Here is a 25,419-nt window from a genome sequence, read left to right as displayed (position 1 = left end):
TTATAGCATTTCCAGTGCAGAGTTCTCTTCTGAAACTTAAATATTTGCAGATCGACATAAGGCAAGTTTTAGCTCTAGTGCATTACCCTACTGTGTTTCTCTTCCCTTCCTGAAGTCTGCTGCCCCTTTCTTTCTGCAAAATGACTCCTGCTAAATAAAATTGTTCAGCAAGATATTTAAACTTCTGCTGTATGTGCAGAAACTGCCAGTTCATGTTTTGACTAAATAAAAAAAAAATACTTGGGGATGGCATTGACTGTTGTATGATGCCCCAACGCCTGTAAATTGGGAGGCTGACTGGACAGCAAATGATCGAGTTAACATAGAGAATGTTTCTGCAATTTACTCTTTTGTTTGTCCTGATTTTTTTTCCTCACTGTATCATGTCTTATTGTTAGTTTTCAAATGTAGAACTGGTGATTTTCTAAATATAACTGTCATGTACTTCAAACTTTGTGGTATTTTTTTATTTCATTTTATTGTTTCTGAATTTCTTGACAGAAGTCCTGGAGGGGAATTGGGAGCTAAAAAGAAGAAAAAGAAACAGAAGAGAAAAAAAGAGAAACAAAACTCTGGTGGCACCAAATCAGATTCTGCATCTGACTCCCAGGAGATTAAAATTCAACAGCCTTCAAAAGTGAGAGCTTTGTTTTATTTTAAGTTCTGTGGTTTCCTGTGAAAGTGGCTAGAGCTACCTTAACACTCGTTTGAATGGGGCATGGATAGTTTGGGTTATTGTCATGATTAGAAGCAAAAGAACAAGGAGGTATGTGGGAAAGTAAGTACGGAAGTTGGCAGCTTTTGAAAAGCTGGCTCCTGTGGAGGGAGGCAGTGGCAACTTTTTCAGTCTAACCTTCAGGTTGGTGATGGTCTTGTATCTTATTTTCTTATTATTTGTATTTTATTCTGCACGTGTAATGTTTTTGTAGCATATTTTGTGTTTGATAAATTGCCTCTAGTTTAGCCTCATCCTAACTTGCCCTGATGTATATCCAGTTTCTTGAATAGTACAGTGCCATCTGTAAGTGGATTTCAGCAGCAAGGAGGCAAGTCTGTTATGCTATTTACTGCATTTTGAATTGGCTCTGTCTTCAGCTGCTGCTGCCGCTCCCATTTCATTTTTGAGGGAAAATACCATACAGAGCATTCAAGGGCACTTCTGTGTCATGGGCATCCGTGCTTTAATAATGAGAGCCTCAGTATGGGAGACAAGCAGCCTGTTGCCTTGAACTCCACATCTAGTTTGCATAAAATGAAGCCAGCTGCATGTCTTCTTCAGTAGTGAGACACAGTCTGGGGAGGCTCTAGAGCCATCCAGATCTGTGCCCAGAAGCCAATTTTGGGGCTGCCTACAGAAGAGAGTGACCTCAGTAGGAGCGGGGGACACTAGTGCTCGATCAGTGGCCCTACTCCTTTCTTCTTCACCTCGGCCGTGCCCTGGTCAGAAGTCAGAGCGGGACAGTGGTAGGAGCCTTCCATGGAGCTTGGATTGCTGTAGGGGGAGCCCTGGTCCCTCCACCTGCTCTGAGTGGCAGCAGGGGTATTCAAGAGCAGCTTTCTACCCATGCCCCTGCACCCAGGGCATGCTGCTGCTGATGAGACCCAGGAGAGAGGACTCTGGTCTGGTCTCCTGCCTACTCCCTTGAGCCTGCAGCTGCACAGAAGGCAGAGAAGAGGCCCTGGCCCAGCTGGGAAGTGGTGGGGAGCCCCAGGAAGGTCACAGGTAACAAGGCATCAAGCAGGGAATACTCCTCTGGCCTGGGCTCACTCAGTGCCTGCACCCTGCCAGGTTACCACCGTTGGTGTCTCCTGTTCCCAGTGGCAGGCTGCCTCTGCTGCTGCTTGGGCTTTGTGCCTGAGGCAGCAATCACATGCGACACCATTACTGCTATTGTTCCTGGCCTGAGGCTTGCCATTTGAGGGGGCAGTGCTCTTCTGCCCTTACCAAACTGTGCTCATGATGCTGCAGCTCTGCGCCTAGCTGAGGCTAGTATTCCCTTGGTAAAAAGTCAGCAGGCATAGCTCTCCAGTTTTTAAAAGAGGGATGGGAGCTTGGCTTGCCCAGTTTTAGCAGTGTCCACAGGTTTGGGGGTGGGGACATTTTCACCTGAAAGGCCTCTGTTATAAATCTGAATGTCCCATTACTCGATGGCTATGTCTACACTAGCCAAAAACTTCAAAATGACCATGCAAATTCTGCTGATAGGAATAAGGGGATTTCGAAGTTGCCGGGGTCCTTTTGAAAAGGAGCCCTGTCTGGACAAGCTGCAGCAATTTCGAAGTGCCATGGCTGCTGGCATGCTAATGAGGTGCTGAATACGTATTTCAGTGCTTCATTAATAAACTTCAAAATGGCCACTTGAATGGTGATTTTGAAGTTTTGGGCTAGTGTAGACATAACCAATGGAATTTATGCCTTCTACAGGTTCTGTGTTATATTGGCTAGGAGGCATGTTTGGGCTGTAGACCATGTTTTGACCACTTCATTCTAAGAAACCAGGGAAAAACACTATTTTTAAAAAAAAAATGTATTTCAGTCACAAGTTCTAAGTGACACAACTTAAAAACCTTACCCTGGAGAGTGAGCTTCACATCTGATTAATGCCATAAACTGAGCCTCATGCCATTAGTCCCCCTGTAAGATTTGCCAAGTGTAATAGTGTCCTCAATTTATATCCAGGGAGCAATTGTGTTCTGTTTTGCTGGCATGCCGATATGTTCTATATTGTCCATCTCTAGGGCTTTTTCCACGTCGCTCCCCCGTCCCTAGTTCTCTGTGTGTGCTACTTTTGTGTTGTGACATATTTAAATCACCAAGTGTGATCATTTTAGATTCCACATGCTCTTTGATTTTGATTTTCTTTAAAGAATAGGTCTGGAATATGATAAGATAACTAATTAGAACAATTTAAAACTATATAAATTATGAAATCCCTTTTTGGCGAATTACAGTAATTTTTTTCTTTAATCCAGATGAATGTACAGACCTGTTTTCTCTCAAAAAATAGAAGCTCTAGCCAGTCATTAATACTTCTGTTTAAGTCTAACCAACAGTTATATTTTCAGCTACTCCAAGCACAGAATCATAGGGCTGGAAGGGACCTCAGGAGGTCATCTAGTCCAGCCCCCTGCTTCAAGCAGGATCAACCCCTACTCAGTCATCCCAGCCAGGACCTTATCCAGCCGGGAGTTAAAAACCTAGAGGGATGGAGAATCCACCACCTCTCTAGGCAATGCATTCCAATGCTTCACCACCCGCCTAGTGAAGTAGTTTTTCCTAAAATCTAACCTACACCTTTCGCTCTTTAACTTCTGACCATTACTCCTTGTTCTGCCGTCTGACACCACTGAGAACAGTTTCTCACCCTCCGTTTTAGAGCTCCCCTTCAGGAAGTTGAAGGCTGCTATTAAATCACCTCTAAGTCTTCTCTTCTGTAAACTAAACAAGCCCAAATCCCTCAGCCTATCCTCATAGGTCTTGAGCTCCAAACCCTTAATCATTTTTGTTGCCCTTTGCTGAACCTGCTCCAGCAAATTCACATCCTTTTTATACTGGGGGCCCCAAAACTGGACACAGTATTCCAGATGTGGCCTCACCAGTGCCGAATAAAGAGGAAGCATAGAAGCATAGAAGAGTAGGACTGGAAGGGACCTCAAGAGGCCATCAAGTCCAGTCCCCTGCCCTCATGGCAGGACCAAGCACTTTCTAGACCATCCCTGAAAGCCATCTATCTAACCTCTTCTTAAATAGCTCTAGTGATGGAGATTCTACCACCTCCCTTGGCAATTTGTTCCAGTGTTTGATCACCCTGACAATTAGGAACTTTTTCCTAATGTCCAACCTGAACCTCCCCTGCTGCAATGTAAGTCCATTGCCTCTTGTTCTATCCTCAGAGGCAAGGAAGAACAAGTTCCCTCCCTCTGCCTTATGACACCCTTTTAGATACCTGAAAACTGCTATCATGTCCCCCCTCAATCTTCTCGTTCTCAAACTAAACAAGCCCAATTCTTTCAGCCTTTCTTCGTAGGTCATGTTCTCTAGACCTTTGATCATTCTCGTTGCCCTCCTCTGGACCCTCTCCAATTTCTCCACATCCTTCCTGAACTGCGGTGCCCAGAACTGGACACAATACTCCAGCTGAGGCCTAACCAGAGTAGGGCGGGAGAATGACTTCTCGTGTCTTGTTCACAACACACCTGTTAATGCATCCTAGAATCATGTTTGCCTTTTTTGCAACAGCATCACACTGTTGACTCATATTTAGCTTGTGGTCCACTATGACCCCTAGATCCCTTTCTGCTGTACTCATTCCTAGGCAGTCCTTTCCCATTCTGTATGTGTGACACTGATTGTTCCTTCCTAAGTGGAGCACTTTGCATTTGTCCGTATTAAACCTCATCCTGTTTACCTCAGCCCATTTCTCCAGTTTATCCAGATCCTTTTGAATTATGACCCTATCCTCCAAAGAAGTTGCAACCCCTCCCAGCTTGGTATCATCTGCAGACTTAATAAGTGTACTTTCTATGTCAATATCTAAATCGTTAATGAAGATATTGAACAGAACCGGTCCTAAAACAGACCCCTGCGGAACCCCACTAGTTATACTTTTCCAGCAGGATTGAAGTCCATTAATAACTACTCTCTGGGTACGGTTATCCAGCCAGTTGTTCACCCACCTTATAGTAGCCCCATCTAAGTTGTATTTGCGTAGTTTATGGATAAGTATATTATGTGAGACCGTGTCAAATGCTTTACTGAAGTCTAGGTATACCACATCCACCACTTCTCCCTTATCCACAAGACTCGTTATTCTATCAAAGAAAGCTATCAGATTGGTTTGACATGATCTGTTTTCAACAAAACCATGCTGGCTGTTCCCTAGCACCTTACCACTTTCCAATTGCTTGCAGATGATTTCTTTAATGACCTGCTCCATTATCTTTCCTGGCACAGAAGTTAAGCTGACTGGCCTGTAGTTTCCCGGGTTATTCTTGTTCCCCTTTTTATAAATGGGTACTATATTTGCCCTTTGCCAGTCTTCTGGAATCTCTCCCGTCTCCCACGATTTACCAAAAATGATTGCTAAAGGCTCAGATACCTCTACTATCACCTCCTTGAGGATTCTAGGATGCATTTCATCAGGCCCTGGTGATTTGCAGACATCTAACTTCTCTAAGTAAATTTTAATTTGTTCTTTTCCTATTTCAACTTCTAAACCTACCCCTTTTTCACTAGCATTCTCTGTCAGGCATTCCTTCAGATTTCTCAGTGAAGACCGAAACGAAGAAATCATTAAACATCTCTACCATTTGCAAATTCCCTGTTACTGTTTCTCCCTTGTCACTGACTAATGGCCCTACCCTCTCCTTGGTCTTCCTCTTGTTACTAATGTATTGGTAAAAAGCCTTCTTGTTTCCCTTTATGCTTGTAGCTAGTTTGAGCTCATTTTGTGCCTTAGCCTTTCTAATCTTGCTCCTGCATGCTCGTGTTGTTTGCCTATATTCATCCTTTGTAATTTGTCCTAGTTTCCATTTCTTATACGATTCCTTTTTTAATTTGAGATCAGGCAAGATCTCCTGGTTAAGCCAAGGCAGTCTTTTGCCATGTTTTCTATCTTTCCTACGCAACGGGATAGCTTGCTTTTGGGCCCTTAATAATGTCCCTTTGAAAAACTGCCAACTCTCCTCAGCCGTCTTTCCCCTCAGTTTAGCTTCCCATGGGACCTTACCTACCAGCTGTCTGAGTTTACCAAAATCTGCCCTCCTGAAATCCATTATCTCTATTGTACTGTTTTCCCTTCTACCCTTCCTTAGAATTGTGAACTCTATGATTTCATGATCACTTTCACCCAAGCATCCTTCCACTTTCAAATTCTCAATAATTTCCTCCCTATTTCTTAAAATTAAATCTAGAACAGCTTCCCCTCTGGTAGCTTTTTCAACCTTTTGGAATAAAAAGTTATCTGCAATGCAATCCAAGAATTTATTGGACAGTCTGTCCCCTGCTGTATTAGTTTCCCAACATATACCTGGATAGTTGAAGTCCCCCATTACTACCAAATTCTGGGCCCTGGATGATTTTGTTAGCTGTTTAAAGAGAGCCTCTTCCACCTGGCTAGGGGGCCTGTAGTAGACTCCTAGTAGGACCTCATCCTTGTTTTTTAACTCCTCTGAGTCTAACCCAGAGACTTTCAACCCGTCCATCTCCTACGTCCATCTCCACCTCTGTCCAAGTGTGTACATTTTTAATATACAAGGCAACACCTCCTCCCTTCTTTCCCTGTCTGTCCTTCCTAAGCAGGCTGTACCCTTCAATACCAACATTCCAATCATGAGTATTATCCCACCAAGTTTCTGTGATGCCAACGATATCATAGTTGTGTTCGTTTATTAGTACTTCCAATTCTTCTTGTTTATTTCCCATACTTCTTGCATTTGTATATAGGCATCTCAGACATTGATTTGTTCTTGCCTCCCAGTTTTGCCCTGGCCCTCTTTTTACTCTCCCAGTGTAGCCCATACTCTCTCCCATTTCAAATTCATCTCCCATGTATTCATGCTGTCTACTTACCTGCGGGCTTTGCTCCCCTGCCCCCGTCGAACCTAGTTTAAAGCCCTCCTCACTAGGTTAGCCAGCCTGTGTCCGAATATGGTCTTCCCCCTCCTTCAAAGGTGAACACCATCTCTGCCTAGCAGTCCTTCCCGGAAAAGGATCCCGTGGTCAAGGAAACCAAAGCCTTCCTGGTGACACCATCTACGCAACCAAGCATTCACCTCTAGGATACACCTGTCTCTGCCTGGGCCCCTACCTCTGACAGACAGGATTGAAGAGAATACCACCTGCACCCCAAACTCCCTGACCTGTGCCCCCAGAGCCCTGAAGTCACTCTTGACCTGCTCAGCGTCACACCTTGCAGTATCATTAGTGCCCACATGGATGAGAAGCATGGGATAGTAGTCAGAGGGCCGGATAATCCTCGACAATGCCTGTGTAACGTCTCGGATACAGGCCCCCAGCAGGCAGCAGACCTCCCGAGAGGAAATGTCAGGGCGACAGATGGGCACCTCCGTCCCCCTCAGAAGAGAGTCTCCAACCACCACTACTCTACGCTTCCTTCTTGCAGGGGTGGCAGTAGACTTCCCAGCGTTGGGGGTACGAGGCTTCTCCTCTTCTGTATGGGGTAATTCTTGGTCTCCTGTATCGAGTACAGCATAACGGTTTTCCAGTACCATGGTGGGAGGGTTCTGAGCAGGGGTGGGACACTGCCTGCTGCGAGAAGTAACCAGCTGCCAGTGTCCACCCTGGTCCACCTCCTGCAGTGGTTTATCAGCCGTCCTGTGCACTGGGACAGTTACCTCCGCAGTCTCCACCTGAATACTATCCAGGAACTGCTTGTGGACTTGGATACTCCTCAACCTGGCCACCTCCTCCTGTAGTTCCCCCACCTGCCACCTGAGAGATTCCACCAGCAGGCACCTTCCACACTGCATATTCCCCTCAGCCTGGGTATCGGTAAGTGGGAACGGCAAGCCACAGTCTTTGCAGAACCACACCAGGATCTGGGTAGAAACATCCATGGTCAGGCAGTCTGTCTGGCTACAGACACAAGTGGAGGAGATAGCAGTAGCGCTGGCACAGGTGTTGCGGGTCTTCCTAACCATTATAGTCCTCTCTGTCACACTCCCTCCCAGACTCCCTCTTAAACTCCCCTATCTGCAGCTCCCTGTCCGCTTCACTTCCCTGGTCACTCCTGCCTCTGGCTTTTAAGCCTGCTGGCCTCTCTCAGGCCCTCCCGCTATGAGTCACACAGGGGAAGGCTGATCAAGGAAGCAAAAGGTCAGGCAGGCAGGAAGCAAAAGGTCAGGCAGGCAATCCCAACTGAAACTGAAACTCCCTCCACCTGGAATCAAAATGGCAGTTCAATTGCCAGCAGTTAATAACTACTTGTCTAGATCTGCTTGAAATGCTTCTCCTAATGCACCCCAGTATGCCGTTAGCTTTCTTGGCTACAAGGGCACACTGTTTACTCACATGCAGCCTTTCATCCACCATAACCCCTAGGTCTCTTTCCATCGTACTGCTGCTGAGCCAGTCGGTCCCCAGCCTGTAACAATGTTTGGGATTCTTCCACCCCAGGTGCAGGACTCTACACTTCTCCTTATTGAACCGCATCAGATTTCTTTTGGCCCAGTCCTCCAATTTATCCAGGTCCCTCTGGATTCTCTCTTTACTCTCCAAGGTATATACCTCTCCCCCTAGTTTTGTGTCATCCGCAAACTTTCTGAGGGTGCAACCCAGTCCCTCATCCAGGTCATTAATAAAGATGTTGAATAACACCGGCCCCAGAACTGAGCCTTGCGGCAATCCGCTTGAAACAGACCACCATCCAGATATTGAGCCATTGACCGCTACCTGTTGGGCCCAACCATCAAGCCAGCTTTCTAGCCATCTTATAGTCCAAGGATCCAATCCATATTTCCTTAACTTATGGACAAGCATGTTGTGGGAGACCATATCAAAAGCCTTGCTGAAGTCAAGGCATATCACATCCACTGACTTCCTCATGTCCACAGAGCTTGTTACCTCGTCATAGAAGCTAATCAGATTGGTCAGGCGGGACTTGCCCCTGGTGATTCCATGTTGGCTACTTTTGATCACTTTCCCCTCTTCCAAGTGCTTCAAAATGGATTCCTTGAGGACTCCCTCCATTATTTTCCTGGGGATTGAGGTAAGGCTGACCTTACCTCTATAGTTCCCTGGATTGTCTTTCTTTCCTTTTTTAAAGATGGGTACTATGTTTGCCTTCTTCCAGTCATCTGGTATCATATTAAAGCAGAATGTGACAGCTGCTTTAATATGAAAATGCTTTATTTTTTTCTTGTTCAGTTGACTCTTCTAGGAGCATCTTTCTTTAAAACTATTCTAAATATGTTTCAGTGCACACAAAGTATTTTTAAAACGTAAAAGTTGCTCCCTACCTCCACTGAGGAAATGAGTACCATAGAATTAATTGACAGGTTTCACAATGATCCAAGGGAAGTAGTCTGATTCAAAAACAGGGATTACGAGTTGCCATTGAGAAGTGATCAGAATTCATTGGTTAAACTATGAAATAGAGATCCTGTAAATTTGCTAAACTTGGCAGCCCCAATTTTAGGGTGTCTGGAAGTACTTGACCTTTGACCTCATGATATATAGGTCCTCTATGCTTTTCTAGGGAAAATAACTCACTAATCTGAATAACAAGGTGCTAGGTTTCCATCAAGTCTGTAGCAGCACGTTTCACAAATGTGTCTTATATTTGTAGCAAATGCAGTTAAGTCCTTTGTATGCTGTTCAGGGAAGGTGGGTAATTCCTTTCTGCCAAGAATTATGTTCACTGTTCATGAGATAGCTGGATGGATCATGCAGAGTGCTGATGAATGAATGCCTTCAACTTCTGCAGTTTCGTATCTACACTTTCTCTGGAAAATGTAGACAGGGTCATATTGTGCTGCAGGTGGGATATGCACATTTCTGTCATGTTGTTTACTTATGCTCACTGACAAACAGCTGATGATCCGGTGGTCACTCCAGGTACAAAACCTCACTAATTCCAATATGGCTGTAGCCATTTTATTGTAGATCGCATGGGAAATTTTATTTTTATTTAAATATATATGCTACTAAAAAGCTCCCTTCCCAACATCTACTGAGTAAAACAGGAGGCAGATTCAGCATACAGGCACTTGGCCTCTTGCCTTTGCATTCACCAGATCTGTTTCCTTCCTCACAAGTAGTAAGTAAATGAAGCTTTTCTAGCTGTATTTCTGAGCTGTTTTGGACTGTCAGGTTTGTCAAGTGCTGAGCAGGGCGTGTCGTCACAACTACTCACCTCTGCATATAAAGAGGCTGAAGGCCATTTTTAGGATCTGAGAAGTACGTTACCAGTTGTGTGGTGTTTTTTTACAGGAAGGTACAGTTGTAATTTTTGACTTGGGGAAAAGTGTTTAGGCTATGTAACTAAGTCAGGTGGGTGGTGTCCCATAATCAGAGGGGGAAAACTGCAGTTAGTTAGATTTCTCCTTGCATTCTGCTTATTTTATAAACACATTTATAAATATTCCTGTGAACCTCAAGAGTTTAAAAGATCCAAAGGGATGGATAGCTGCAATTTTAATATGCTACTTAAAAATTGTAGATTAGCTTGCAGATTTGTCCTCTTGAACTGTGTAAGGTCTATAACACAGCCTATTACAGGGGTCAGCAACTCCCAGCATAGGTGCCAAGGATGGCATGCAAGCCAATTTTCATCAGCATTGAGGTGGGAGCTCAGTCCCATCCCTCTTCCCCATTGCATCCAGTAGCTTGCTCAAAGCCATGTTGCCTATGAATTAACAAGACCTGCTGATGCTACCAACCACCACCTAAACAGTAAAGCTCTGCATCGTAATTTATTTAGTAATGAAGCTGATGTAAGTAGAACTATTAGCAACTTTAAAAAGTGTCAAATTTTTGCACTCTGCCTCAAAAAGCCTGCAGACCCCCAGTCCATTGTATTACGTTTTTGTGACCTAAAGTGTGTGTGTAGCACTTCCCTGTTGACTCTCCCTGTCTGCCTTCCCTGCTCTCATGAGCAAACAGGGTGTTAACATTCAATGGAATCCTGTTCTGCTAAGCATTTCTATTTGTGAATACAAAAATATAAAGGGTACAGCCAAGGGGGGCTGGAAGACAAGCTAATATTGAGCTATGAGCATGGACCAAAGTCTTGTAAGAGCAAATAATATAATTTAAGTGGGGCTTGACAGGATGCATTATTTGAATCACAAAAAAAAAAAAAAAAAAAAAAAAAACTAAAATCAGGTTACCAAAAAAACTAAGATTGACTGTGCTTAGAGTGCACTTAATTTGGAGTAAGCCCCATTGACCTCACTGGCACTTCTGTTTTAAGTGAAAACAATGACAGAGTGTGGTTCCCTTGGAAAAGCTGAGCTATGCTGAAGTAAAATAGGAAATAGATTTATGGCATCACCATTATGGTGCCTGGCCAAAAGAAGGGGCATGTGTTATGTAACATAAGATGAGAAAATGACAGTGGCAACTGGCAACTTTAGATTTCTCTTACTGCAGCTTTCTGTATCATATACTTGAGTAATTGATTAGTTAACTAGGTTTAGAATCTAGTAAGCCAAAAGATGAGCAAAGCTAAAGTTTTTTTGTTTTTTGTTTGTTTGGGTTTTTTTTGTTTTTTTTCCTATCAACATCCAACACAGCAAACAGCTTGGAAATTTACTTGTCAAATCATACTTATACTGAAAGGTATAGAGAAAATGTTGAAGAATGGTACCTTGCAAAGTAAATTATTTAAGTTACTAACTCAGCCATGTCCGTATCTTCATTCATATCATTTTCTCCCAAAGATAAGTTTTTCTTATGATGTTTCATCTTTATAACTAGGCCATGCCGTGTCCTCTTGCACTGCTGAAACTTGACACATTTTCCTGTTTTACCCAACGAACTAATTTCTTCAAAATATTTCCAGATACGATCTTATGCCCAGAAGCCATGATCATTTTTGTGTGGCAAAAATGAGGGAAATATAGGAAGCTGTGTGTGTGCTGAATAATATCTCTTCCCCACCCTCACATCCCTTTTTTTCCCCCCATCCCACTCCACTGTTCCTTTCTGTGCTGCTTCAGTCTTTCTGTACATATTATCTCTCTGTCTTTGAGACAATGTCTTAATTAACTTTTCTGCCATGCTTTGCCAAGGCCCACCACATAAGCACAGAACAAAATCAATACTATGCAGCTTGTAGCTTTCTTTGCACGTTACTTTTTAGTCTGCTGAGAAACAGCAACTGGAAGCCCAGAACTTTCAAGAACCAAGAGCTGGTAGTTAGACAGGACAGACTAGAGCCATTAATTCACATTATGAGACAGTAAGTGTGTTTGTAGCACGTTTGTGATGACTTGTTTTTAAATGAGGATTTAATATTTTATTGGTTTTAAAATCCTAATTTAAATAAAATATTATATATTTAAATTATTTTTATTTATCCAGGACTTGCAGCAGTTCTGAACAAATTTTAATCAGTACAATCTACATTGCTGCTAGTTTTTCCCAAAATCAGAAAATTCTTTCCCAGTCCTGTATGTAATGAGGATTAGGCTTCTGAAATGATCTTACATAACTATTTAGTGAAGCTCTGACTGATTTTAGTTGGGGTTTTGTCTTTGTAAAATGTGGTGAGTCTGAAAATATTTTATTTCCCTGGGTCTTTGAATTCCTAGGGGTGTTTACATTGTGCACGTGCACACGCACAAACTGCAGCCTCAAGAACCAAGTATAAATTTTGTTGCTCTTTTCTGCACCTTTTCCATTATTTCAACAGTCTTCTTTAAAATATTGGCATCAGAACTATAAAGAGTTTTGCATTATCAGTCTCTCCAGTGCTGTAAACAGAGGTAATATAACCTCCCTATTTACCTCCCTGTTTACTAACTCACTAGACTCAAGGATTGCATTAACCCTCTTTGTATAGCATTACACTGTGACCCACATCCTATGGCCTGCATTCCATGTTCCCAGATGTATAACTTTGCATTTGTTATATTCCTAGATTCCCCCACCCCCATAGACAAATGGTAAGCCACAAAAAACTAACACATGCGAGCAAAGACAAAAACCAAAAATATGGTTTTGAGGTGTGAATTTAAATGTGTAGGGTGTATATTCTGAATTAACTATGAAGTGGAATTACCAACTTCTGTGCACTTGCCTGCAAATTTGGACATTTGTCTCTTTGCTGTAATAATCCCAATCTGTATTCTAGTCTAGGATGGTATGTCTTCAAGTATTTTCAATGTTTGTTTTAATCACAGAGATTTCCCTGCTGTTTTCTGGGTTTTAAAAAGCATTTAAACAACTATCTAAGACAGTAAGTAGTATTTAAGGGGTTCCTGTGTTTAGAAAATGTCTTTAAGTAAATTCAATAGTCAGGTAATTTAATCAGTTTTTACAACTGCCTTGTGGTAGCCCTCCTCCAACCTTGACCTTTTTATTCTGTCAATGACAGATGAGGACTTGGATTTTGAATAATGCATCAAAAAAAACCTGGTAACAGTTTCCCCAACAAGCCATTAAGGATCAAAAGGAAGAATGATATTAGCAGTGTGTTTTAAAATGTCACCAATCCCCTATTTTTTCCAACTAGTTCCTTATCTGTTTAACATTTCTGCACATGTAACAGAATGAACCTCCTCCATAACTCCTCCTGTGGCATAGAGGAGAACTGACAGTGCTTCACTTCATGCAGAAAAGGCCACCAGCTTCCTTTATCCATCACATGAATTTCCTTTGGATCACATAACATTGTACATTTTTGCTTTATTCTTTGTCTTCATGCTATTCCTCCAGAGTGTTTAGGTAGTCCCTATGAACATCAGTAACTCACTCAAATTAGAGAAAGAGATATTGCTTTGCATTTTGTGTGTGTTTCTTCAGAAAAATTTCCTCCTCTGTTGGCAAGAATAAAAAGAAACTGAAAACAAATGTCATAGCACATACCTGTCTGATTTTGCTGCAAGGAATGAAGAACCCCTCTCTGTGGAAGAAGACCAATGAACCATAGATACTCATCAGGAATAGGGGTGAAAAACAGGGAACTTCAGTGTAGTATGAGAGGGGCAGAAGGATCTTTTGTTTGGATAATGGTGTAAATTTTGTAGTTGGACTTTGTTATACCAGGACAGAACTGAACTTAAGCGATCACCTGGCCAGAGACCTAGGTCATGGGATACTTGTACAGAGAAAGTCCATCACAAGCTAAAGAAGTCATCAGGAGGAGGCTCTAGAAATGGATGCCCTACCCCATGTACACAGTGGCAACCCTCTGGGATAAGAAAGTGGTACATTGGTGAGTGGAGCTGCTTACACTGCTAAAATAAAAAACATCCGTACTATTAATATTGACTCATCAGAATTAATATTTGCTTTGTCAGTTTACTGGTAAGCATTACAAATCTCTCTGCTTCCTTAAAACCTTCACACTAGGCCATGGGAACTAGATATGTTGCTTTTTAGTTGGGAACCCTGACCCATAGCACTCTGATTTGGATCTAGAAGTAGGTTATTCTTTTTCTTGCTCTAACAGTATTGACATACTTGGGTCAACCGAAACCTGTAAGCAGGGCTTTTATTCTGCTGGAACGCTGCAGAATGGCATTCCAACACCTTTTCCCCTGGGTGGGACTGGGGCACTGCACCGGGAGTTGCTCTGGGCGGTTTGCACAAGGCCGTACTGTTCTGGAAGCTGCTTTGGGTGGCTCTCACGTGGCCGGGCCGTGCTGTGCTGGGAGCTGCTCTGGGCAGCTTGCACATAGCCAGGCTGTGCTGGGAGCTGCTTTGGGCAGGAGAGCAGAGGAGCCATCAGCTGCTCCTTTCTTAGGTAGGCAGGGGGGCGGTTTGAGGCTGTGGTAGGGAGGTTAAGCCTGGTTGTGGGTTGGGGCTGGGGGTGGGGTGTTAAGCCTGAGGATGGGTTGGGGTCATGGGGGGTCAGAGGGCATTAAGGCTGCAGTGGGTTGGTATCTTGGGAAGGTGGAAGGGATTAAAGCAGCAGATGAGAGGCACAGGGTGCCCCAGGGGCTTCTGGCTCTGGCAGGAGGCAGGTGGTTGTGACCCTCCATGGGGGGTGGTGGGAAGGGAGCAGCCTTTCCCCTCAGGAAATCAGCTTCCTGGGGATTGCCATGCATGACCTGTGTCTGGGGAGCACCTGTGCCTGGCAGGGGGTGGCTGTGCCCCCTTCGTACCCTGCAGAGCCCTGTTGTCCCCCCCCACAGTCTATGGCCACAGCTCCCTCTCTGGCTGTGGCGCTGCCTGTCTCCATCCCTGTGCTCTCTGCCCTGTTGTCCCAACCCACCCTGCCCGGTGCCCTAAGCCCAATTCTCCCTGTTCACAGCCCAATGTGTCCCCCACCACCCATGTCCTACCCCCTGCCTACAGCCCGCCCTGCTTCCTGCCTGCTGCTGTATGCCCAGTTCTCCTTGTTCACAGCCTACCGTGTCCGTCACCCACCCAGCCCCCCATTTTGTGCCCACAGCCTACCCTGGCCCCTGTCCTATCTGCTTCCCCTCTGCCCCATGCCCACAGCCCACTCACCCCACTCACTCCATGCCAGCTTCCCTCTCCTGTGCCCAGCTCTCCTCCTGCTTCCCAGGCACAGGTACCAGGCCAGGCAGCCATCCTTCCCCAGCATGCCCGGCTGCTGCAGAGAGTCGCTACCCAGAAGTCCTGCGGGGCTGGAGGTGGTAGAGACCTGGTGCAGTGTTGTAGAAGGTGTGGGGCAGGGATGCTAGTCTGGGGCTGTGGGTTGTGCCCTGCTGTTTGTAGGGGTGGGGACATGTGTGTTTGTGTTCCAGGGTATATTTGGGGGTTGTGCTGTATGCAGTTGGGCTTGGAGGAGTGTGCATTTTGTGTAAGGCTTGTGGCTATTTTGTGTTTTGGGGTTATGTGTGTATGTGTGTTTAGTTTCAGGCATTATGGCTATTTTGTGAGTTGGGGTTTTGCCCACGGGTGAGTTGGGTTGAGCTGTTTTCTCTGTCTGTCTCTGTCTCTCTGTCTCTCTCTCTCTCTCTCTCTCTCTATGTAGCTTGGTGGCAGTGTAGGGCCGTGTGTGGGGCTTGAGTTCTGGCACCTTTTTCCAAGGAAAAGAAGCACCGCCCATAAGTAAATAGATGTTAATGCACTGACACTCAGGCCAGAGAACATTTTATTCCATACATCCATAGTGCAGGTTGATCCTTTCTAGTCCAACAATATCTGTGTCTGGTAGGACCATGGATACTGCTGCACCAGAGAGATCCATCAGCGCAGAGCTGGGCTCAAAGTGGAAACCCACTAGCAGCTCTGCGGTGGGGAGCCCAGCTGGCAGCTCTGTGGCAGGAAGCCCACCTTTAGGCCAGTAGTGGAGCCCCCGGTAGCCTCAGGACAAGGAGGCAGGCCAGTGGCCAGGAGAGGTGGCTGGCCTGCAGGATCGTGGCCCCCGTAGGAGAGCCTGGAGGCTTGACCTCCCATGGTCCAGCAGTTCCCTAGTTCAGGATTGCTCAGGTCCTAAGGGTGCTGGATGAGGGAAATCTAAATTGTATTATTTTTCAGAGAGAAATCTTGCAGTACTTTAGTTAACTAGAGAAACTGCATAATGTTTAGAAAATAAAATTTATTTAATGGTAAGACATACAAGCTGCTTTGGCATTCGATATTCTTAAACTATGTGCAGAAGATCTGCCTTTGAGATGCGCAGTACTGAAGTTAGCTGCTTGTTCACATTAGTTGTGTTTGTGGTGTTTTCTCTTGATGGCTCTCAGAAAGGAAGTGAAATAATGAAAGGATGACACATTACTAGAACTGAGAAGCAGGGTGCTTGTACATTAAGCAGTTGGGATAAAAATGTTTTAAATAATATGTGTAATATAATCTAGTTTAAAGAATGTAGAAAGCCTGGGGTGAAATCCTACCTCATGAAGTTTAAGGCAAAACTCCCAAATCTGTTCCAGGATGAGACTTCCCGAAGAAAAACAAAAATAGAAATATCCCTTCAGGTTTATAACACACTGTGACTATCTCTGGTTTGCAGAGGGTATACATTACACAGTCAGAGTTCTCACTGAATATATGGGTGCTCAGCATCATGTCTGAAATAAGTGTTTTGATGCTTAGCGTTAGCCACCATAGTTGAGCAAGTTTAGCCCTAGGTCGTAAGCTGTGTTGGTGGGGAGATGATTCTATAAAAGTTTTTCCTCTTTAAATAGAATTTTAGCTTATTTTATTTTTATCCTTAAATGCTCCCATTATTTCAAAGATTTGCTAAACAGTATTAAACATTTAACTCGGCAGAATGGACTGAGAACCATACATTTTCTGTACATCAAAATATAAAGCAAGAATTAATACAAAATCTGATAGAACCTTAGTAATATGAAATATGTAGCAATATAGCATAACAAATACGGAATAGAGCTGCCTTTTTAATGTGATTTTTTTTTTTTTTTACAGTATGTATTTTTTAATACAGATAGACTTCATCTGCTCTCATGAATGTACCTAATAACATCTTAGATTGTCAAACCTAAAGGAATTTTTAAAAATCAGCTTTACTCTTAGCAGTTTTTACTCTGCTTTACAATTTCAACTTTGCTGAGATGGCGCATTGGGGAAAAAAAGAAATGGTTACCTTCACAGTGTGGTCATCATACCGTAACACAGTGCTGCAATATTTGTAATATAAACACAAGCTCACTATTCAGTTTAAACAAACCAGTTTGAGGAAGTTTAAAAATAAACTATTTTTAAAACAAGGAAAGTTTATAAACCTTGTTTTTCCCCCAGTGAAATCTGTATGTTGGGCGTGAGCTCCCTGGCCGTGCCTCATTTAAGATGGGAGCAAATATATAAAATACTATCCGTATCATTGAAGCAAGTGATGTGACTGTGGCATACACCTTATTTTTTCAGTCTGTGTAGTAAACAAGCTTCTCTTCCACTTGTCTCACCATACAGAATCCAGCCATTCCAATGCAGAAGCTACAAGATATTCAGAGAGCTATGGAGCTGCTCTCCGCATGCCAGGGACCAGCAAAGAACATTGATGAAGCGACCAAACGTAAATACCAGTTTTGGGATACACAACCTGTACCTAAGCTTAGTAAGTTTTTATCTGGGTCTATATAGAAGATTGATCTTAACAATACCTGAAAGGAGCATGTTGAAATTTTACTGAGTCCAACATATCTATTTACAGAACACTATCTGGATATATTCTCTATCAAAAAGTACAGTAAACCTTCAAAATATGTGGCTTCAAGTTGCATGTAACTTGCTTTAATATGAATTAAACACACCTTGAAGCTGCTCTGTGGCTGTCAGCCTGCCTAGCTGCCCACATATGGCTGATCAGATTCCTGGGTCCCACAAATGGTGGAGAGACAGGAACCAGGCTGCAGGCTGGTTCCTGGCTCCTCACCACTCTGGGAGACAGGAAACTGACCAGACCACCAGCCTACTCCTGCAAGTCCAGGGGAGTCAGGAACAGGCGGCATTCTGGTTCCCATCTCCCTTCCCCACACCCCGACTTGTGCAAAAATTTGAGTTACGCGGGGGTTTCAGGAACACAACCCCAGTGTAACGTGAGGGTTTACGGTATTCGGATTCAGTAGTCATTTCTTTTTGCAGCCATCTGAAATTACTGATAAATACTAGGGTGGGTGGTTTGGAAAAAAGAGTATGTCATGAGATGAAATATCAGAATAAATTTCATGTGCAAAACAGGAAATGTGCTATTCTAATGATCCTACTTGAGCTAACTTGGGTTTGAACTTCAGAACTACAAGGAAGAAAGGCTTCTACCACTTCAGTGAAAGGAATAACTTAGTTGTTAGCAGTAGTAGAGTTTTAAACTATTATGAACCAGGTATAAGAGAGGAACAAAGACTCCAGACTGTGAGGGATATGGTACTTTTGCATACATTGATGTCATTTACACATCTCTCACATACTTATTTTTGTTCACTTGCTTCCTTCACTGCATACAAATTCTTCTTCTTAGTCCATCCCATAAAGGAAATGTTTCCTTTCTCAATGGTTTTGGAGGCAATTTGATTGAAGAGGTCTTTAAACTGATCCAATGTCTGTCTTCTGCACAGCTTCTGCTTATCTCCAGCCAACTCTCATTTGTGGGAGAGGGTAGTTGCTGATTCCATCAGCTTTGGAGGAAAGCCCCATTAGTCTCCTGTAAGACAGTAGTGCTACTTCCAGGAAATCTTCACTACCAGGGAAGCTTGAGGACCTTGCAAGAGAAGCAGTCCCTACCACTTCTTTCGGTAGTGGTTTCCACTGACCATTTTCCTGTTCAGAGCCATGCCAGTGTTCCTGAGGGATTGAACTGTTCTGTCTCAATCCCACCCTTCCAGCCAGATCCTCTCAAGACGGACATGCAGTAAGTTAATGTTGCCAGTGCTTCCTGCAAGGCGCCTAGGGGCATGTAGTGTAAACTCAGCAAAGATATTAATGCCTGATTTCTGTGACCTCTAAGTCACAGGTTAAAGGAATTATCTTCACACACTGTTCTCCCTCTCCCCCAGTCGTTATTTCAACAGCCTTGTTGTTTTGATTGGTATGTGACACTTTTCTCTTTCTGAAAGACACAAAGCAGGAGATCCCTCTTTAAAATTATTACCTTCCATAACACTTTGGGGTTCAGCCCAGATCAGTAAGAGGTTGTTTCATTACCTCCCTTGCAACTCAGCATACCTTATATGCTGTGCTTCTGTGTCTTGAGTCTTGCACTATCAGTCAGCCTTTCTCCAGCAGTTCCCAGAATTGTGAGTTATTGTTACCTCCCTCAGCCTCTGCAACAGAGAGTTTCATTGCTGTTAAGCTGTGTGACAACTGCCCTGATATACCAACTTGTCTGTTGTAAACACCTTTGAAGTTTACTCTGTGAAACTTAAGCCCAGATAAAACTTCTCTCTGTACATGCCATGCTCTCTTTCCAATGTTCATTGAGTCTTCGCTCTCCTTTAAGAGGCAGAAATGGGTGGGTGGGGGAGAGGAATGATTCTGTATTTGCCTGTTGATTCATGTGTAAATGAGGTTTCATTGTATTGATCCACTACTGCTTAATTTGCACTGAAGACAGGTAGATAGCTGCTTGACCTCCTGCCTGGGTGAGAACTTGTTTGTCCCTGTGTTTGGTCACCAACTTTCATGTGTATTATCAGTGAGTATCCATAACTGCTCATATGGTACTAATGCTTACACAGTGGGACCAACAAACTTGCTGGGCCCCTGGGCAAAGCTGGGGGTGAGGGTGCAGCTCCATGCCCCAGAAGGGACAGAGCCTCTGGCAGAAGGAGTGGGACTGGGACTAGCCTTCCCAAGGTAGCCCTCAGTGTTGCCCAAAGCATGCTGAACTTCCCCCAGGCAGCCCTCAGCTCTGCTCAGAGAACACTGTGCTGGCCTTGGGCAGTGATTTTAAGGGGCCTAGGGTTCTGGCCACAGGTGCAGTAGTTGTGTCAGCAGCTGGGAGCAGCAGGCCTTTGTGTGTGCACACACATGCCCGGATGGTAGGCTTGTGCATACATTTCACAGTACTAGTAATCACCAGTATGTCTCAAATTTCACAAAAGACCTTACCCAATATACTTCTATAATACAGTAACATTATGTACCACCATATACTGATTCAGTTGTTTATTGATGATGATAGGTTTTTACTCATTGCTGAGTATGGTCATCCTCCATGGGAGATGTGGATCCTCAGGTAGCTGATAAGGCTTATCCTTATAATTGTTATTATTTGAGATTGCGTTCTCTTCTTTTTATCGCTAGGAGGCTACCTTCCTGACCCCCACCCTCTTGCTTGTTTAATGGCTTTGTTTACTTTTTATGTAAATATACCTTCATTGTCTGTGCCTTGCTACCAGGCTGGTAAGACAAGGGAGTTCACATCCCTTTTTCTAGGGCAGCCTTGGCTTCTGCATTGCTTGCTAACCACATTTCAAGAACGTAATTCCAGCACATGTTTATAATTCTTTGTTTTCACCGTACAAACACCATGCAAGTATATTACTGATTACTGAGTTGTTAATTTTCTAGAGTTATACTAAAGGATACATTTTGGATATATGTCATGATAAACATGTGTTAGGAGTAATATGTCGAATAGCATAGCTGAAGTTGACATATTTACCATGGTGTCTTGTGTGCATGAGGTCAATAGGGCATTGCTCTCCCATCAATGCTGGCTACCCTTCTTATCTTGATAGAGTACTGATGTCAATGGGTGTGAGCTCAGAGATCAATGTATTGTGTCTACAGTAGACATGATACATGGATAGCTGGTGGATGGCCAGTGAAATGCAATAAAGCAACTGGACTAGATGGAATCCGCACCGAAGTCATCAAAGAAGGCAGGCCAGAGATCCACAGACAGCTCCACCTCCTGATTTTCAAGGCCTGGGACAGGGAGCAGATGCTGTGAGATCTCAGAGACACATTGATCATCAGTCTCTTCAAGAAGGGGGACAAGTAGGACTGTGGCAACTATCTTGGCATCTCCCTCTTGGCAATGGTAGGGAAAATCTCAGTTAGAATCCTTGCAAACAGATTCCTGCCACTCTCAGACGTTCTCAGAGAATTGCAGTGTGGCTTCCAACCATTCTGAGGAACAGCAGTCATAATCTTCACTGCCTGGCAAGTGCAAGAAAAATGTTGTGAACAAACCCAAGCCTTATGTATGAGTTTCATCAACCTGACCAAAGCATTTGACTCAGTCAATTGTAGCGCCCTGTGAACCGTCCTCTCAGATCAGCTGCACCAAAAAATTCATTAGCATCTTGAGGATGCTTCTTTACAACATGACTGCCACAGAATTTAGCAACAGCAGATCCCAAAGTGACTCCTTTGAGGTCAAAATGGGAGTCAAACAAGGCTGCATCATTGCCCCATCACTGTTCTTCATCTTCGTCACCATGATCCTTTACCTCACTGATGGCAAGCTTCCAGATGTCATGAAGGTTGTCTGTAGAATGGACAGGAAGTTTTTCAATCACAGGAGACTGAAGGCTAACAACAAGACCTCCACAACCTTGGTCATGGAGCTCCAGGACTCAGATGTCAACATAGAATCATAGATTAGAACCATAGGGCTGGAAGGGACCTCAGGAGGTCATCTAGTCCAGCCCCTGCTTCCAGCAGGATCAACCCCAACTAAGTCATCCCAGCCAGGACCTTGTCAAGCTGGGTTGCTGCTCTTCCTTCTGCAGCCCTTCAGACCATCTTAAGTGCCTTCACAGAAGCATACAAGAATCTCAACCTCACATGAACTACCAAAAAAAAAGGTGCTCCACCAACCCTCGCCAATGGAACAATCTCATGTACCTTGTTTTGAAGTCAATGAAGTACTGCTGGGAAATGTGGAGCACTTTCCATATCTTGGAAGTCCTCTTTCTGCTGAAGTCGACGTTGATGCAGAAATCCAGCATTGTTTTAGCTGTGTAAGCTATGCTTTTTCCCACCTGAGACAAATGGTCTTCAAGAATTGGGACATCTATCCCAAGACAAAAGCTCCTTGTATACTGTGCAATCGTTGTTTCAGTGCTACTGTACGCATGTGAAACATGGACAACATACAAGCATCATCTGAAGGTACTTGAACAATCTAATCAATGCTGCCTCAGGAGAATCCTAAATATCTCTTGGGAGGATAGGTACTTGAACACTAGCATCTTGGAAGAGTTGAACGTTGCCAGCATTGAAGCCTTATCATTCATCAGCAGCTTCGTTGGACTGGTCATGTGGTTTGGATGTTTGATCAGTGCCTCCCAAAACAGATTGTTTTACAAGTTAGAGGAAGGACAAAGGAGCATTGGTGGCCAACAGAAGCAATTATAAGGACCTGCTGAAGGCACACGTGAAAAAGTGCAGCATCCATGTCTAAACTTGGGAGAACCTTGCCCAAGACTGTCCCCAGTGGAGAATGGCAAACCATGAGGGGATGGCGCAATTTGAGAGGTCCCACTGCAGTGCAGACAAGGAGAGGCAGAGAAGAAGAAAAGAGCATCAAAAACTGCCCCACATCCCTCCAACACCTGCCACCTCCTGTGATAAGATCTGCTGCTCTGGCTCCAGAATTGGGCTGATCAGTCATTAATGGAGTCACAAATATCAGGGTGACATGAAGATGTCCTACTTGTTATCAAGTGACTTCCAAGAAATGGATGGCTGGTGGATCGATGGCTTTAGTGTTGACCCACTCATAGTGTAGGCTGGGACAAAGTCACCAGTACATAGACCTAAAAACTCCACTTCACAGGAGGTCAGCGTAGTTAAGGTGATACAGCATCTGTGTAAATACTGCAATGCCCCCACCCTGACCCCGCCCAGTTTTCTCCCAGTCCCTCACTGGGAGGTGACCAGGAATGGGCTTTCCTTACACCTTCACCAGGGATTTGGGGCTGTGAGCCATTGTAGCAGGGTGAGCCTCCAGATTTCAGTGTCCTGTTATACCTCACTTCAGTCAGTGGAAGCGCTACAGGTGAGGACGAGCACCACTGACAAGGAGCTAGTGTGGACATGAACAAATATAACAATTACTGTGGTGGCTGCATGTCACTCTAACTTAGGTTGATGCAGTTTTGAAGTGTCCATACCCTTGATCTCCAGAGTCAAGTTGTTTTATGTTCTTTTTGACTACTCATTTTGTGTAAGACTCTCCAGCATTCTGGAAAACTTACCGTGCCACAGCCTTGTTTGCCAACAGATTCTGAATCCAGCTTTTGGAATTCTGACATGATTTCAGAAGACCTCAAACAAGTACAGGTTGAACTTCCCTAGTCTGGCACCCTCTGGACCTGGCCAATCCCAAACCAGGGAATTTGCCATACTAGGGGCAGTCAGTGCTGTCTCCTCCACTCCGAGCCCCCAAGGCTCTGGGGCTCTGCTGCCCTTGGATACTGGAGCTCCATTCCCAGTCACCACCTTACTGTCACTCTATTCCTGTCCTCTAGCCACCATACACCTCCCCTCACTGGGGTGCTGGGCAGCCAGCTCTGGGGCTCCACAGTCAGACTGCAGCTTCATGGAGTTCCATGCCTACCTGTTGAGCTCCTGGCCTCTCCTCCAGGCTACTTACCACTGGTCCATGAGGCTTTGGGGCTCCCCTCCCAGCTCCACACCTGACGCATAGTTTCCAGTCCACTGGGACTCCAACCCGAGGCCCACCAGGTTCTGATCCCAGTCCCAACACCAATAAGGGATCTTTGGATCCCTGCTCCGCTAGCCTGCTGGGTCTCTGCTTCTGGTCCCTGTCCCCCCATTCCTGGCCACCAACCCTGTGGGGCTTCATGCCTGGCTTCCTGCAACAGGAGCTGCAGGGCTCTGTTATTGGCCATCAGCTCCAGCACTCTGCTCTTCCCTAGTCTGGCAACTCTTCTGGCCTTAGCCTGCCAGTTTTTCCCCTAGAGTGCTCCAGCCCTGGAGTTATCCACAAGATCATAAATTCTGCCAGACCAGAGGTGTTGCCAGTTTACCAAAATTCAACCTGTAATTCTTTCTTCATACATAGGCTACTGGAATATTGTGTCGGTGTTGGGTCTCAGAAGACCCCTTTGGGATGTTCTCTGGTGTGCTGATCATGCCACTGATACCAACCTTCTTGCTCTCTGGAGCTTCCCCCACAACCCCGGTTTTCCCCAGCCAAGGCACAGAGCTGGAGTTACCCACCCCCTTGCAAAGCAAGGCAGACACTGTTTAACCACAACTCTGAGTGGATATAGTTATAGGGCACAGCATCCAGGTAATCAACCCCCAGAAGGGATCAAAACCCTAAACAGGTTTGTCTCTGTGTGCAAAAAATTTGCACAGGTAGGGCTCATTAGATAGGCCCACTTTATCCAGGAAAAGGAGATGTGCACAGTGCTAGCTCTCCCCAGATAATAACAATTTACCCTGGGATTAATTATGAACAAAAGAGTTTTTATTAAGCAAAACGGTAGGATTTAAGTGGTCTCTAGTTAAGTTCTCTGTCTTTTTTAGGGTGTCTCAGGCAATTTCCCAGGCAGATGGAAGACAAAAGATGGAGGAAGCCCAGAGTCCTCTCTATACCTTTCCCCTGTGGAGGGAATTTCAGTATTCTCTTTGTGTAAGACTGTACTCAGAGGTGGACGCTATCACATGATCAGGTCACCTATCCAAACCCCTTTCAGGCAAGCAGCCATCACCTGTGTGCTGGATTATATGTTTACAGTCAAGTTCTTCTGATGTGTAATGATAGCCATTCAGCTGGCTAAGTACCACTATCCCCTCAGAAGCCATGTGCTAACAGTAGGGTAGCCACATCTCCTGTTGCGGTCTTCACAGAGAGAAATGTTTGGAACACACATATGTAGACAATATCACTTCAACTACAAAAAGGCACATGCACAGAATTTTCCCTCTTCACTAAGAAAAGACGGCCAGCAGCAGTCTTAAAGGTGGTATACTGTGGTGGATCAAGACTGTCATTTTGTAGCAGTGGTATCTGGTGGATTCTCTGTACCCAGAGTCATCTTGAACCTATTGGTGATTCTGGACTTCCAAGTTGCATAGCGGGCAATACCAACTTACCACTCTTGAGCAATCTCCTCACAGGAGCTTTCTGCAAAAGTAGCCGCCGAGTACCCCCTACTGGTCGTTCAGGTGTATTAATGGGAACTAACAAAACAAAAAAGCAGTCAAGTAGCACTTTAAAGACTAAAAAAAAATTTATTAGTTGAGCTTTCATGGGACAGACCCACTTCTTCAGACCATAGCCATACCAGAACAGACTCAATATTTAAGGCACAGAGAACCAAAAACAGTATCTACTGGTTTTGGTTCTCTATGCCGTAAATATTGAGTCT

General features: G+C 44.4%; 1 protein-coding gene across 4 annotated transcripts in view; it reads left to right on the top strand.

Moving 5' to 3' along the window:
- Positions 1–25,419, top strand: part of NMT2 (N-myristoyltransferase 2) — a 73,291-nt gene that overhangs the window by 13,444 nt on the left and 34,428 nt on the right. For 2 of the 4 annotated variants that reach the window (XM_074984803.1, XM_074984801.1), the window contains 2 exons: positions 502–637; positions 17,540–17,684. In XM_074984803.1, coding sequence (XP_074840904.1) covers positions 502–637; positions 17,540–17,684 — 281 coding nt within the window. Of the gene's footprint in view, positions 1–501; positions 638–13,793; positions 13,902–17,539; positions 17,685–25,419 lie in introns of those variants that run through there. The other 2 variants (XM_074984802.1, XM_074984804.1) reach the window with 2 other exon arrangements.

The sequence above is a fragment of the Carettochelys insculpta genome, chromosome 2 (genome assembly GCF_033958435.1).
Source record: "Carettochelys insculpta isolate YL-2023 chromosome 2, ASM3395843v1, whole genome shotgun sequence".
Taxonomy (NCBI): domain Eukaryota; kingdom Metazoa; phylum Chordata; order Testudines; family Carettochelyidae; genus Carettochelys; species Carettochelys insculpta.
This window is presented reverse-complemented; position numbering and strand designations above follow the sequence as displayed.